This window comes from Corapipo altera, unplaced genomic scaffold, assembly GCF_003945725.1.
Source record: "Corapipo altera isolate COAL_440 unplaced genomic scaffold, ASM394572v1 55, whole genome shotgun sequence".
In the NCBI taxonomy this organism is placed as follows: Eukaryota; Metazoa; Chordata; class Aves; order Passeriformes; family Pipridae; genus Corapipo; species Corapipo altera.
Genome location: NW_020884882.1, coordinates 441,311 through 455,930, shown reverse-complemented (window position 1 = coordinate 455,930; position 14,620 = coordinate 441,311). Strand labels below are relative to the sequence as shown.

The 14,620-nt window shown below is 58.9% G+C and overlaps 1 protein-coding gene across 1 annotated transcript in view; it reads left to right on the top strand.

The window, feature by feature from the left end:
- BSN (bassoon presynaptic cytomatrix protein) overlaps positions 1–14,620 on the top strand; it is a 71,613-nt gene that overhangs the window by 50,009 nt on the left and 6,984 nt on the right. The window contains exons 4-5 of the mRNA XM_027640281.1: positions 5,575–6,117; positions 7,252–13,980. Coding sequence (XP_027496082.1) covers positions 5,575–6,117; positions 7,252–13,980 — 7,272 coding nt within the window. The remainder of the gene's footprint in view (positions 1–5,574; positions 6,118–7,251; positions 13,981–14,620) is intronic.

The following is a 14,620-nucleotide window of genomic DNA, read 5'->3' as shown; positions in this document are numbered from 1 at the left end:
AGTGCTTGGGAAATGGGATCACACAGTGAGATGCCCCCATTTCTGCTGTGAGAGTGTGTGTGGAAGGTGTCTGGATGTCAAGAGCCCTCCTAAATGGGAGCTTTCCTGCAAGCAGGGCCAAGAGGAGTGCTTGGGAAGTGATTTTATGAGGTTCTTGTTAATTTGGATCTTGATTCAGATACCAGAAGTGTTTTCCATATTTTCCAGGCACCCATCTGTCACAGTGATGAGCCCTGCACAGTACTTGTCAGCAAATAAATGAAATATTCTGGTGAGATTCACTGCATTTAATGCTGGGAGATGAGATCTGGCTTGCGAGATACTTATACCTCATGCTGCTTATCTTATTTTGTACAGATTTTTGTCCCAGTATTTTAATAGATACTGTTTTGATTGTGTAAAATAATACTGTAGAGCAAAAATAGCTGGGCAGAGTCCTAGGGGTGATATTGTCGGGAGCTATTTGCGCCAGGATGAAGATCATGGCTGAGCATCTCCCAGGCACTGGAGAGGTTGCAGTGAGAGTGTAGGGGGTGATGGGGATGGTGGGACTGGTAGCCAGGAGCTAACTGGGGAAGCTGGGAAGCCTCTGGGCATCACTGGCTCCCACCGAATCTCTCAGACCTCCAAGTCACTGAAGAGAGGATTCATGTGCAACTGTGATGCTGAAGCTCTCTGGCTCCATCGTTAAAAAAACCCAGCGGCGCTGGGGCATTCAGCGTTTAATTAACTTGCCAAGTGGTAACGTTGACCAGAATTATGCAGGAAGACTTCTATTTTAGTTAATTACAGTTTTGTTGTAGCCCATTAGTAAATTAAAACAATTGCAGGGTAAGACCCAGCAGAGGTTGGCGAGCGCGGCTGGGGCCACCTGCCAGCCGATTCCAGAGCTCCAGGGGGACTGGGCACACCCCCATCCTTGCAGCCCCTCAATGCACACCAATCCCACGTATTGCCCACCCTCCCTCACCCCCTGGGAGGGAGCCTGGGCAGCATCTGGCACGGCAATTGCTGCCCCTTGAGCAGCCTGCAGGAATTGCAGGCTTATTCAGCATCCCCCAATACCACTTTCACGGTGCACAGTTTAAAAACTGGGATGGTCGTTACCGCTTGAATGTGATGCCTTGAAGGAAGCCACATGCCCTCAGGCCCTCATGTCTTGGACCTGGGGCTCTGTCCTGTCTCTTGTGACCACACCACCACCGCTTCTCTCTCCAGAAACCCACTTTTTCCATAACTCCTCTGCAAATCCCAGTGGTTTTGAGGTGAGGAAGGCAAGGAGCCTGAGGCCTGTAAGCTGATAACCAGCTGGGCTGGGCAGCCCCTGGCACCCTTACCCCCCTGCTTCCAGCTGGCTGTTTTCCAGTGCCATGCCAGCACCTCTTCACTTCAGATGGCATCTCAGGTGTTCTTTGGTTTCATCCCTCTAATTATTGATGCTCTCCTCTGCCCAAAGCCCACTCTGCATCCTGGCAGTGTTGCCCATCTTCCCTGTGTGCCACAGCCTTCCTCAGCTCCCCATCGCCTGCACTCTGTGTAGTTAACCCCCCATGCCCACCCCCATGGTGGTCCTTAGGCAGCAAACCTCAGTGCCAGGCAAGCCCCAATCCCAATCCTGATCAGGGCCAAGGTTTCCAGCATCTTTAAATGTGGAGACTCAGACAGGCACCACTCTGCTTTTGCCATAAGCTCCTTAACCGCTTTCCACCTCTTCGAGGGGCACCCTGACTTCCTGGATATCCAAGGGTTTGGACATGCAAAGCACTAAATACAGCCTAATTATTATTATCTTCGTGGGATCTGGTTAATCTCGATGGGGATTTACAAGCTGTTAGCAAACCAGACGGTCCTCCAATGTTTGCATGTTTCTCAGGGGCAGCTTAATCCCCTTGGCCGTGTTCACTGGGAAATGCCCGAGGCCAAGTTATAAGGAGGAGGGAGCTGCTTCAGAGCCTGTCCTCCTGAGAGGGAGCAGAGGTGCTGTGGGATAACCAAATACCGAGCTGATAACGCTGCAGGACCACAGGAGAGGGGTGGATCATTTGTCACCAGCAGAGCGTGGGGGGCTGGCATGGGGCTGGGAGGTGCCTCAGCTTCAGCATCCTTACGGAGCCTCTAGGTTTTACCGCCCAGATGCAGGACAGGTGTCAGTGCTGGGGTTGATGGGGCTGCAGAGGTCTCTTAAGGATGGAATGAAGAGCTCTAAATGGTTTGCCAGAGGCATTCCCTCAGGCACGGACAGCTTTGTTTGCCTGCACCTTCCCGCAGCTGCCACAGGCAGGATTTCTCGCTCCCTGGCGTGCGTGTGGAGCCGGGCAGCTCACAGCTGCTGCTGCTGGAGCGTTCACTGCAGCCAGCGCGGGACGCGATGGCAAACGCCGCGCTGGCTGCTGCAGCACGGTCTGTGCTCACACACGGCTCCACGCGGCGCTGGCTGTGACAGGGACAGGGCTCTCCCACAGCTTGGCAAAATTCACTGGTTTTCTGCCATCCAAGGCTGTAACCGTGCAGCGATTTTCCACAGGGGTTCAGACTGAGGTGCAGCGTGCTGGACTGTCAGCAAGGTCTCCCAGGAAGACCCCAGAGGTGCTGAAAGAAAAACCAGGAAGGGAAAATGCAAACTCCATATACGCCAGCCTCTTGTTTTGGATGTTTCCAGGCTTGGCCAGCACCTCTCATGGCTGGCAAAGGCCAAGGACCCCCTCCACCTGCCCTTTCCCTGGTTCAGTCTCCACGCTGTACCTGTGCCTTCCTGCTTGCTTTGAAAGATGAGGAGCATTTCAGAGTGAAGCTCCACAATCTTTTCGGCAGGGCTATTTTTATCAGAGATAGTTCCCTTATCCACTTCCCAGTGCGTCCCATGAAGAGTGAAGCTGTCACATCTGTGAGAGCAGGATGGCAGGGTGAGCTGCTCAAACTGGGGCAGCTGCCAAGAGGAATGGCTGCGGAGCCACAGCTGGGAGGAACCTGAGGGAGAAGGCTCAAAGCAACCTGCAGAGCCATTACATCACAGAATCATAGGATGGTTTGGGTTGGAAGGGACCTTCATGATCATCTCGTTCCAACCAAGGGGCAAAATGGGCATGTCATGGGCAGGGATGCCTTCCCCTAGAACAGGTTGCTCAAAGCCCCATCCAGCCTAGCCATGAACACTTCCAGGGATGGAGCATCCCCATGAAAGGGATCAATACTGTGCTTTCCTAGTTTTGGAGGCTTTGCCTAAGCCTCCTGCTGATGAGATTACACCAGCAGTGACTTCTGCCTCTCCATGGACACAAGAGCCACCTCCTCAGATGGAACCTGATTGGCACTCAGCATCCACAGTTGGTACTTGGTGGCCACTGATGGTCTTCCATGGTCTTGCTGGGCTTGAATTTTGCCCTGGAAGGGCAAAAGCAGCCATACCCATCCCACATCCAGAGGTCTGCCAGCCAGCATGGTCTGGCAGGCTGGGACATCAGGAGCATGGGCAGTGCCCTGGAGGAGGCAGGCTGGGTAGTTCAAGGCAAGCTGATCTCCTCCAGCTCCTGCAGGACCATGCTGGGAGCTGGTACGATGGCATGGCAGAGAGGGATGGGCAGGAGCTGAGCTGAGCTCTGCCCTGGCACATCCAGCCCGTCCCCTCTGCATCACATCCCTCTCCTCACTGCCTGCATCGGGGAGGGAGCTCTGGTGAAATAAAATGGGATCCCTGAAAGAAAAATGAAAGGTCGCGTATTTCCATGAGGCAGGGTTTCAATTTGTGTCACACAATCACATTTCCTTCTGCAGTCTGGAATAATTACACAGCGGAGCAGGGCGAGCAGATCTGATTCAGAGGCACGGGGACAAGAACGAGTTCTGAAATGAAAGAAGACAAATGCAATCATTAAGATACAATAGGCTGCACTTGCCCCTTAATTAGACTTTCTCTTTGATTAAGCAGTAATTAAATATTACCGTACTGAAAGGGATTTTTTTAATGGCCCTCCGAAGCCCTAATGTATTCTTAAGATGTTTGTGTGAAGAGCAGGGGCTGCAGGGGGGAGCTGGGGATGGGAGGATATTTTACGTCTGCCCCATCCCCACAGGAGCAGCCCTCCCACCCCTCTGCTCTCCAGAGGGCGTGGGCTGGTGGCTGCTCCTGGGTGGGATTGCTGCAGGAGTGAAGTGTCCATGGGGAAGCCTGCTCTTCCTGGCCACCCCCAGCATCTCATCATAACCTGGGCAAGGCTATCACAGTGCTGCTGTCCTGTAGGTATGGTAGTTAATGTCGTAGAATAGAAACATGGACTTGTTTAGGTTGGAAAAGACCCCTAAGATCTTGGAGTCCAACCATTACCCCAGCACTGCCAAGCCCATTCAGTTCTGTCTCTAAGCACCATATCTACATGTCTTTTAAATCTTTCAGGGAAGGTAACTCCACCACTTCCCTGGGCAGCCTGTTCCAGTGCTTGACAACCTTTTCGGTGAAGAAATTTTTCCTAATATCAAATCTAAACCTCTTCTGGCACAACCTGAGGTCGTTTCCTCGATGTCGTTTTGGTGAATCTCATTTTCTACAGGCAAACCGTGGCCTCTGTGGCCCCAGGGAATACAGCTGGCTCACAGCCCTGGCCCCAGGCTGGTCCAGCTGAAGTCCAAGACCACCTCACTGACAGTGTGACAGCTCCTCGGGGCCTGTCCCTCTGAGGTTGGCCACCCCGAGCTTTGGGAGCCATGGATCAGCAAAGGAGAAGTCTGGGAAAAGGACCTGGAGCATATTTGTGCTGTTAGCAGCAAAACCAGAAAGACTTAAGATGCTGAAACATCTAAAGGGAAGGAAATGTCAGGCCCCTATTCCTGGACATTCCTGGGTGGGTAAAAATAGTCCTTGGGCGACCTGGGGGGGGAAAGTGCTTCTGATCTCTTAATGCAGAGCCCCTGCCGTAGCCCTGCGGGCTCTCTGCCACTCACAGCCCTGCTTGCCTCTGCTTTTTCCAGGCCATAAAATGACAGCTCTTGCTGAGAATTTCACTAGATGAGATTGGCTTGTTCTTTTCCTGCACAGCGTGTACTTTGGGTAGTATCTTCGGGAAATTTTGGCGTACTTGTGTACCCAGTATTTTTGTTAACCTAGAAAAAAAGATCCCTAAGCGTTATGATTATGCTATTAAACCTTTATTGTATCAAAGAAAACAAATTGGAGCAAGAGAGGAGCTGTATGGAGCTGAAAAGTGTTAAGCTACAGTAGTAATCTGCCTTTAATTGTTTAATTTTGCTTAAAACCGAAAATACCGCAAGGCTGGAGAATGAAAGAGCTGGTGGTGCTGAGGGGTTGTGGGGCAGAGTGTGCAATCCCTGTGCTGTACCCATGGTCCCTCCAGCTGGACATCACTGAGTTCTGGACAGGGATAGGGGTGGATTTAAGCTGGATGTGGATGGTTTGTAGGGTGTGGTTACACCACTGTGCTCCCCCCCACAGCTGGTTATTTGGTTTGGGTGGGCCAAGTCCTTTGCACCACGTGTCCCATCAGCAGAGCTCCTCGCTGAGATCCTCAGTTGGGGGGAAGCTCCCAGAATCTGAGCAGTGTTTTTCCTTCCTGTCTTTTGCAGAAGAACGAATGGCTGTGCTTGAACTGCCAAACCCAACGGCTGCTCGAAGGCAGCCTCGGCGACCCTGCCCCGATGCCACTGCCTACCCCAAAGCCACCGTCCACCGGCTCCCCGCGGCACCAGCCGCCCACCACCGGCCAGCAGCAGAGAGCACCCACACCGGCACCCGCACCCGCACCCACCGAGCCAGCGGCACCCCCTGAGCCACAGCCCTCGCCTGCCAAGAGCCTCCGGGCTGCCGAGCAGAGCAGGACTCTGAGCCCTGTCCCAGCAGAGAAGAAGCCCCCAGCACCGGCAGAAAAAAAGCCCCCAGCACAGGCAGAAAAGAAGCCCCCGGCACAGGCAGAAAAGAAGCCCCCGGCACAGGCAGAAAAGAAGCCCCCAGCTCCAGCAGAGGACAAGCCGCCGCCCAAAGCTGCCCCGGAGCCTTCCAGAGCCCCTGAGATCGCCATTCCAAAGGGGAAGAGCGTGACCCCCAAACCGGAGGTGGAGAGCAAGGAGAGCCGGGCAGTGCCCGAGGCACCGCGGGCGAAGGAGCAGGAGGTGAGCTCTGAGGGTGCGTCCAGCTCCCAGCGTCCCCAGAGACTGCATCCTGCCCCAGGCTGGCTTGGTGCTGAACCGTGCCTCTGGTGGCAGTTGTGCTCACAAGTGGGGAGAATTATTCCAAATTAGAACACAAACCATGTTGTCGAGGCCATTTGCCCCAGGAAATGGTCTTTTGGGGAATGGTGAGTTCCAAACACTGCTGTCTCAGCATTCCCAAATGCCTTAGGACCTTCACAGGCTTCATGGCAGCGTGCTGGTATTTGCCTTCTATTTATTAGGATTACATCAAGTTGGGCAAAATGTGATAGTTCAGGTCATCTCTGGCCTTTGGATTTGTTTTAAAATAACATAAAGGCAGTTGGATTTTTCATGAAATGAAAAACTCGTTTCCCCACATTCCACGTTGCAGCAGTGGGCATTTTTCAAGCTCCTCGTCCCGCTTTTTGCAAATTCAGTACAATTTTGAGAAATGTTTGGCTGCCTTGGGATAGTGTAACCCCATGAGCAGCCATCCCAGCAGCAACCAGCAGAGCCCCCCATGGGGAGGGGATGCAGCAGGAGGTCCCCACCAGCCAGGAGGGGTTGGCTGCCCCCCTCACCGCTGTGCAGCCCCCCAGGGAAGAGGCTCCTTGTGCCCCAAAATCAAGTGGTCTGCAGTGCCTCTATGCTGGCAGGGTGACAGGCCCTGGGTGTGATGGCACTGTCCCCATGGCTCGGAGGCTTTCCCCCACACTGCCTAATTGCAAAGCCAGTGAAAGGGGCCTGTTTATTTCTGCTGTTGTCTAATGAGGATCCTGGGGGCTGCCCTGCTTCTGAAGGGTTGTTTGGGAGCTGAGGGCTTCCAGTTTTTTAAACATATTTATTAGTTCCCTGATGCCTTTGTCCCCAGGGCCATTTGCTGTGCCACACCCTGCTTGCAGCACTCCCTGTCACCTGCCTTCGTTAGCACAGACAAGTTGCTGCTGAGCCACTGAGTTGGGGACATGGAGGGGGCCCCCAGCCTTCATGCTGGGCTGGCTCCCAGTGCTGCCCAGACCTTTTGCGTGCTCCCTGGGAGTGGGTTTTGGGGGAAGCAGGGGCAGCAGCTCCAGAGCCGCCCAGGTCTGACACTGTGCTCTCCCTTGCCCACAGGATGGGAGCAAGCCTTACCCCCCAGACCTGTCCCGCAGCCCCCAGAGCCTCAGCGACACCGGCTACTCCTCCGATGGCATCTCCAGCTCGCAGAGCGAGATCACCGGCCTGGTGCAGCAGGAGGAGGAGAAGCTGAGCAGCACCGGGCTGGCCGGGCAGAGCCCCCCCAGCCCCTCCGAGCTCACCAAGCTGGAAAGCAGCATGCGGCCCCTCCTGGAAGGCCGGGGTGCCCCACCAGAGCCCACCGAGCCTGGCAAAGGCCGTTCGGAGACACAGGAGGATCAGCGACAACGGCAGCGGCCACGGTACCTCTCTATCACCCCCGAAGCCTTCGACTCGGACGAGGAGCTGGAGGACATCTTGGAGGAGGATGAGGAGTGGGATAACCAGCGGGAGCGGCGGGAAAGTGCTGAGTCCTCAGATGAGTTTGGCAGCAAGCTGCGGCACGACTACGTGGAGGACAGCAGCGAGGGGGGCTTCTCCCCAGTGCCCCCCCGGGCCAAGGGCCGGGAGGCGGAGGTGAGCGATGAGGAGTTCATGCGGAGGCAGATCCTGGAGATGAGTGCGGAGGAGGACAACCTTGAAGAGGAGGAGGAAGGCTACGGGCGCACCAAGTACAGCATCCCCAAAGCCGGGCAGAAGGCCGAGGCAGAGAAGGGCAAAGAGCCAGCGCCAGCCAAGCGGCGCCTGCCACATGGTGCCAGCAGCATGTACACGGAGGAGAGGAAGGAGGTGGAGGCAGCAGAGGGTGATGACTTGAGCACGGCCCAGGGTGGGCTCCGGCGATTCAAGACCATTGAGCTGAACAGCACAACTGGCTATGGCCGGGAGATGGAGATGGGCCAGGAGGCGGACACCAGCCTGGACCGGGAGCCTGAGCTGGAGATGGAGAGCCTGACAGGCTCCCCTGAGGAACGCTCCCGGGGCGAGTATTCCTCCACCCTACCAGCCACAACGCCCAGTTACACCTCGGGCACCTCACCAACCTCCATCTCCTCTCTGGAGGAGGACAGCGACAGCAGCCCCAGCCGCCGGCAGCGGCTGGAGGAGGTGAAGCAGCAGAGGAAGGCTCGGCACCGCTCACATGGGCCCTTGCTGCCCACCATTGAGGACTCATCTGAGGAGGAGGAGATGCGGGAGGAAGAGGAGCTGCTGCGGGAGCAGGAGAAGATGCGGGAGGTGGAGCAGCAGCGCATCCGGAGCACAGCACGCAAGACCAAGCGTGACAAGGAGGAGCTGAGGGCCCAGCGGAGGAGGGAGCGCTCCAAAACACCCCCCAGCAACCTCTCCCCCATCGAGGATGCCTCCCCCACTGAGGAGCTGCGACAGGCGGCAGAGATGGAGGAGCTGCACCGCTCCTCCTGCTCTGAGTACTCGCCTTCCATCGACTCAGAGGCAGAGAGCTTTGACGCTGTGACCTCCAAGCTATACAAGTCAGGCAGTGAGTACAACCTGCCCACCTTCATGTCACTCTACTCCCCAACAGAGAAGGTGGAGACCGGCCCCAGCCAGCCCGCCAGCAAGCCCCTCAAGAGTGCCGAGGAAGCCTACGAGGAGATGATGAGGAAGGCAGAGATGATGCAGAAGCAGCAGGTCCAGCAGGCCCAGCCGGCCTCTTCCTTTGGCAGCACCTACCAGCAGGTCGGCTACCGCGGCACCGAGAGCCAGAATGGCTTCGAGTACCAGTATGCCGATGAGTACCGGTACGACAGCGGCCTCATGCGCCCCTCCCAGCCTGACTATCCCAGCGCCCTGCCAAAGGTGGGAGCAGTGTATGAGGAGATCCTGCAGACCTCGCAGAGCATCTCCAGGATGCACCAGTCTTCTTCCTTTGACCTGGCCCTCGAGCAGGGTGAGAAGGCGAAGGGGCAGGAGGAGGCGTACCAGGAGAAGCGCTTCCTCAATGCTGAGAGCGCCTACGCCGAGCTGTTGAAACAGAACGGCGGCCCGCTCACCCCCGGCACCAGCCCCACACAGCTCTCTGCTCCTGTCTCCTTTGCCAGCTCTGACAGCAGCACGGGCAAAACCATTCCTGATGTCCGGGTCACCCAGCATTTTGCAAAAGAGGGGCAAGACCTAGCCAAGGTCCAGAGTGCCCCGGCAGCACCCAGCCCAGTATCCAAGCCTACCACCATTCCTTATGCCTACAGCAAAGGTGCCAGCACAGTGACAACAGCGGCGGGCAGCCCTGGGAGCACACTGCGGAGCTACAGCTCACCAGCTCCAGAGACCCCATCCATAGCTGGGAGAAGCTATACTCCAGCAAAGAGCACCGTCAGCTATGGCTCACAGACAGAGGACACCAGCAGAACCAGGACGGTGGAGATCAGCGTGCAGACAGCCAGGGAGAAGCTCCCAGCCGTGAGCGACAGCAAGCCTGCAGTGCCCAAGACATACCCCTTCTTCAAAACCTCCAGCCCTCCACTCTCTCCCACCTCCCCCACACAGAGTCCCACCCGCACCACAAAGGCCACAGCTGAGTTTTCCACGCAGACACAGAGCCCCATCCTCTCCTACGAGGGTCTCTCTGCCGCGGCTGCTGGCCCGGACACGTCTTCCCCCATGGTGGCACAGGGGACGCAGACACCGCACCGGGCGGGCTCGCCGCGCCTGACCCGGCAGGCCTCCTCACAGGACTCCCCCTTCATGGTGATCACACTGGCGGCCGACGCAGCCAGCCAAACCAAGCCAGTCAGCTCTGGCGCTTTGACGTCCCCGACCTCATCCCCCACCAGGCCAAGCCGGCAGCTGCTGGCCCACGGTTACACCCAGACACCGGAGCCAGAGCAGCTGGCAGGTGCCTACATCAGGGCACAACCAGTGAAGGACCATGCCCAGAAAGCAACTGCCGTGACTTCAGCTGCTGATGGCATCACAGGGCTATACAGCTGGGGAGCGCTCCCTGCGGAAAACATATCCCTCTGCCGCATCTCCTCCATCCCCGGCACATCTCGAGTGGAGCCAGGGCCCAAGGTGCCAAGCAGCAATGCTGTGGATTTGCGGACAGCACTGAAGTCTGCCCCCATCATCATAACAGACCAAGGCATGGATCTCACATCCTTGGCCACTGAGGCCAGGAAGTATTGCCTGACCCTGGACCACATCCCAAACCGGCAGTCCACGGCCATCCAGCCCTTGATCATCAACCTCAATGCCCAGGAGCAGCCCCATGCCATCATCGCAGCAGCCAGCACTGCCGGCCTGGCCATCGCCTCCCCCATGATCCTTTCACAGTCCAAACAACCTGTGGTCTATGGAGACCCTTTCCAGAGCCGTGTGGACTTTGGGCAGGGGACTGGGAGTCCAGTGTGCTTGGCACAGGTGAAGCAGGTGGAGCAGGGAGTCCAGACAGCCACTGTCAGAGCCAGTGGGGTAGCCAGTGGCAAGCCCGAGCCTGCCACTGGCCCCCAGACCAAATTTGCAAGGTATGGCGTGCCGGGCCAGATGGCAAAGAAGGATGTGCTTCTCACACAGACTGGCGGGGTGCAGAATGCTGGTGGCCTTCCACAGTCCTTCCCGCCAGAGCCGGGCTCGGAGGTGTACCGGGCAGTGCCAGTGGAGCTGAAGAGCCAGAGCCCTCTCCTTGCCCTAGGCGGCAAGAAGTCCCAGGTGATGATGGTGCAGATGGAGGAGGCAGCTACTGGCCCAGTGACCAAAGTGCTGAAGGAGGAGGCGCCGACCAATGTGCTGGACCTCACAGGCGTGAAGCCAGAAAGCCAGGTGGCCTGCTGTGACATGGTCTACAAGTTCCCCTTCGGCGGCAGCTGCACCGGCGCTTTCAACCCCACCTCCAAGATGCCAGAGAAAAAAGCCGGGGAGGCAACGGTGGCGCCTGGACGAAAAGCCAGTGGGCCCCTCTATGGCAGCAGAGAGCCAGAGCTGCCAGAGACCTTCCCCTACCGGGAGCAGCCAGCCCCAGCACCTGCACTCTATGAGGAGCAGAAATTTTATGCAGCTAGCGCCTTTGGCCGCCTCTACTCTTCCATGTCAGACACAAACCTCTCTGAAATCGGGATGGGCTACTACCACACGAAGGGGGATCAGCCCTTCCCCTCCCCGGCAGGTGATGCCGCTGTGGACCTGAGCACCATGAAGCACTCCTACAGCGTGGGCTTTGCTGAGGGGGGTTACCTGGGCCAAGGGCTGCAGTACGGCTCCTTCTCCGACCTGCGACAACCTGGAGAGCTGCTGAGCCACCCATTCCCCATGCGGAGGTACAGCTCAGCCTCCAACATCTACTCTGACTACCGTTTCTCGCCCCGGGGGGACCTGGCCAGCTTCCAGGAGTCCAGCCTGGCCCACTACAGTGCCACCACGGCACGCGAGATCAGCCGCATGTGCGCTGCCCTCAACTCCATGGACCAGTACGGGGGCCGGCATGCCAATGGCCCCGACATGCTGCCCTATGGCCCCAGCGCTGGGCAGGGGGGCACAGGGGGGCTGGCAGCTCAGCAGCAGGGCCCTGTACCGCCCAAACCCGGCGGGATGTACAACCCCACCTTCCCCGAGGGACGGCAGGGCTTCAGCAACCTGGCACAGTACAATGTTCCCGGCGTCCGCCTGGGCGCCATCCGGCAGATGCTTCCTTCCACTGCAACCGTGCGGGCCGCTGATGGCATGATCTACTCCACCATCAACACGCCCATCGCCTCCACGCTGCCCATCACCACCCAGCCCGCCTCAGTACTGCGGCCCATGCTGCGTGGGCTGTACAGACCCTACGGCCCTGGTGGCGTAGCAGCGGTCCCACTGGCCAGCCTGGCCAGGCTGCCCGTCGTCACCCCCCGTGTCCCGCTGGCAGCACAGGGCCTGTACCGCTTCCCAGCCCCGAGCCACGCAGCCCCAAGTCATGCAGCCCCGAGCCACGCAGCCCCGAGCCACGCAGCCCCAAGCCACCCGGCTCCAAGCCGTCCAGCCCCAGCAGCCTCACTGATGGAGACACCTGTCTACCTGGGGAAGCCTGTCGTCAGCACAGCACCAGCAACGGCGGGAGCTGGTCCCACTCCCAAAGCCCCTACTGCCCCAGCTGCCCCCACCAGTGGCTTGCAGAGAGTGGAGCCGCCACCCGCTGCCCCTCGTGTGGAGGCACCGGCAGCGCCAGCAGCCGCCAAGGAGAGCGTGCAAGCAGCCGCAGCGCCCAAGCCGCCACTGGATGGGGCTCTGCGGGAGGAGCGGGAGCGGGAAGAGGAACGACAGCGCAAGCAGCAGGAGCACGTGCTGCAGCTGGAGCGGGAGCGCGTGGAGCTGGAGAAGCTGCGGCAGCTGCGGCTGCAGGAGGAGCTGGAGCGGGAGCGCGCGGAGCTGCAGCGGCACCGTGAGAAGGAGCAGATGTTGGTGCAGCGGGAGCTGCAGGAGCTGCAGTGCATCAAGCAGCAGGTGCTGCAGCAGCAGCAGGAGGAGCGGCATGCACAGCTGGCACTGCAGCGGGAGCAGCTCGCCCAGCAGCGCCTCCAACTCGAGCACATCCACCAGCTCCAGCACCAGCTGCAGCAGCAGCTGGAGGAGCAGAAGCGGCAGAAGACCATCTTCCCTGCGCCCGTCGAGCCCACTGCCCGCCCACCTGAGGGGCCCGCCGAGGTGCCACGGGGGCTGCCACACAACGGGCAGGCATGGGCCCCACCGGGCCAGGCACCCCCAGAGGGGCCCACCGGCCCCCGCTACCCTGTGCCGCAGAGGCCGCTCAGCAGCTCAGCCTCGGACATGTCACTGCAAGTCGAGGAGTCCTGGGAGCCCGGCCGGGGCATCAAGAAAAGGAACTCGATGCCACGGCTGCGGGATGCCTACGAGAAGGAGGCGACACGGGAGGCCTTCGTGGCAAGGAAGACAGCAGACAGCAGCGTGCAGACAGACGAGGAGGATGGCGAGGAGCGGTACATGCTGTCACGGCGACGGCGGACGCGGCGCAGCGCTGACTGCAGCGTGCAGACAGACGAGGAGGACAGCGGGGAGTGGGAGCAGCCTGTGCGCCGCCGGCGCTCCAGGGCCTCACGGCATGCCGAGGCCAGCGCTGAGGGCAAGACGGACGGGGTGACCCGCGGTACAGCCAGTGTGGGCATCCAGACCATCAGCGACTGCTCAGTGCAAACAGAGCCCGACCAGCTCCTCCGTGTCTCCCCCTCCATCCACATCACCACCCATGACCCCCGGGTGGAGATCGTGAAGTACATCTCGGCCCCGGAGAAGACGCAGCGGGGTGAGAGCCTGGCCTGCCAGACGGAGCCAGAGCCAGCCCCTCAACCTGGCGTCGTGGTCCCCCAGCTGACGGTGCCCACCACCATCCCACCCTACTCTACCAACCTCCAGATAGTGAGCACAGGCCCCCTGGACCCCCACGCAGTCCGGCAGCAGACCCTAGGCAAGTTTGAGAAGAAGAAGCCAGATCCCCTGGAAATCGGCTACCAGTCCCATCTGCCGGCCGAATCCCTCTCCCAGCTGGTGACCCGCCAGCCACCCCGCTCTCCTCAGGTCCTCTACTCACCCGTCTCACCCCTGTCCCCCCACCGTCTCCTGGAGTCCTCCTTCGCCACCAGCGAGCGGCTGAACAAGGCCCACGTCCCCCCGCAGAAGCACTTCACCACCGACTTAGCCCAGCGCCAGCAGACGCTGCCACGCCCCATCAAGACCATGCAGCGCTCCCTCTCCGACCCCAAGCCCATCAGCCCCACCGCCGAGGAGGCCGGCAAAGACAGGTTTTCCCTCTATCAGCACCCACTGCTGCCCAGCACCCAGGTATGTCACCACAGGGAACAATCTTCCCCTCAGGGATCAGCCCCGGGAGGCACCTCGGGGCACTTCAGTTTCATTAGCACTGCAGCAGTTAATATTTCAAAAGGCCAGCTTCCTGTGGCAGCTGATGGCAGCCAGTGGGCACAGACATGTGCAGCGACACTGGCAGCCAGAGGGAGGCCTTGGACGTCCACTGGCTGCATGAGCCTGTCAGCAGGCAGGAGGTGCTGTGGGATAGCAGGATCAGGGCTGTCCCCTATCCCTTTTCCCCTGCTCCAGCTGGGTCCCCCTTCTCACATGAGGAGCCACCATAACCCACAACTCCATTTCGGGTTGCAGTGGCTCTTACTCCCACCTTTGTCCCTACACACTGAAGTTGCCTTGACTTGCTAAGTGCCCAGGCAAGAGCCACGAGGCAATTCCTGGGGCAGCAGCACCCCAGGCAGTCTCCTGAGTCCCTCTGCCATGTGCCCGCAGATAGAAAGCATTTTTTGCAGCAGAGGGCACACACGTGGCCAGCCTGGCACTTGGCCGGCTGCCACCCCCGGTAATTACTCACGGAAAGCGCCCTGCCTGTTACTTCCATCCTATTTATTGCGCTTTTACATAAACGCCGCTTCCTCAGTGCATGGGGGAACACGTG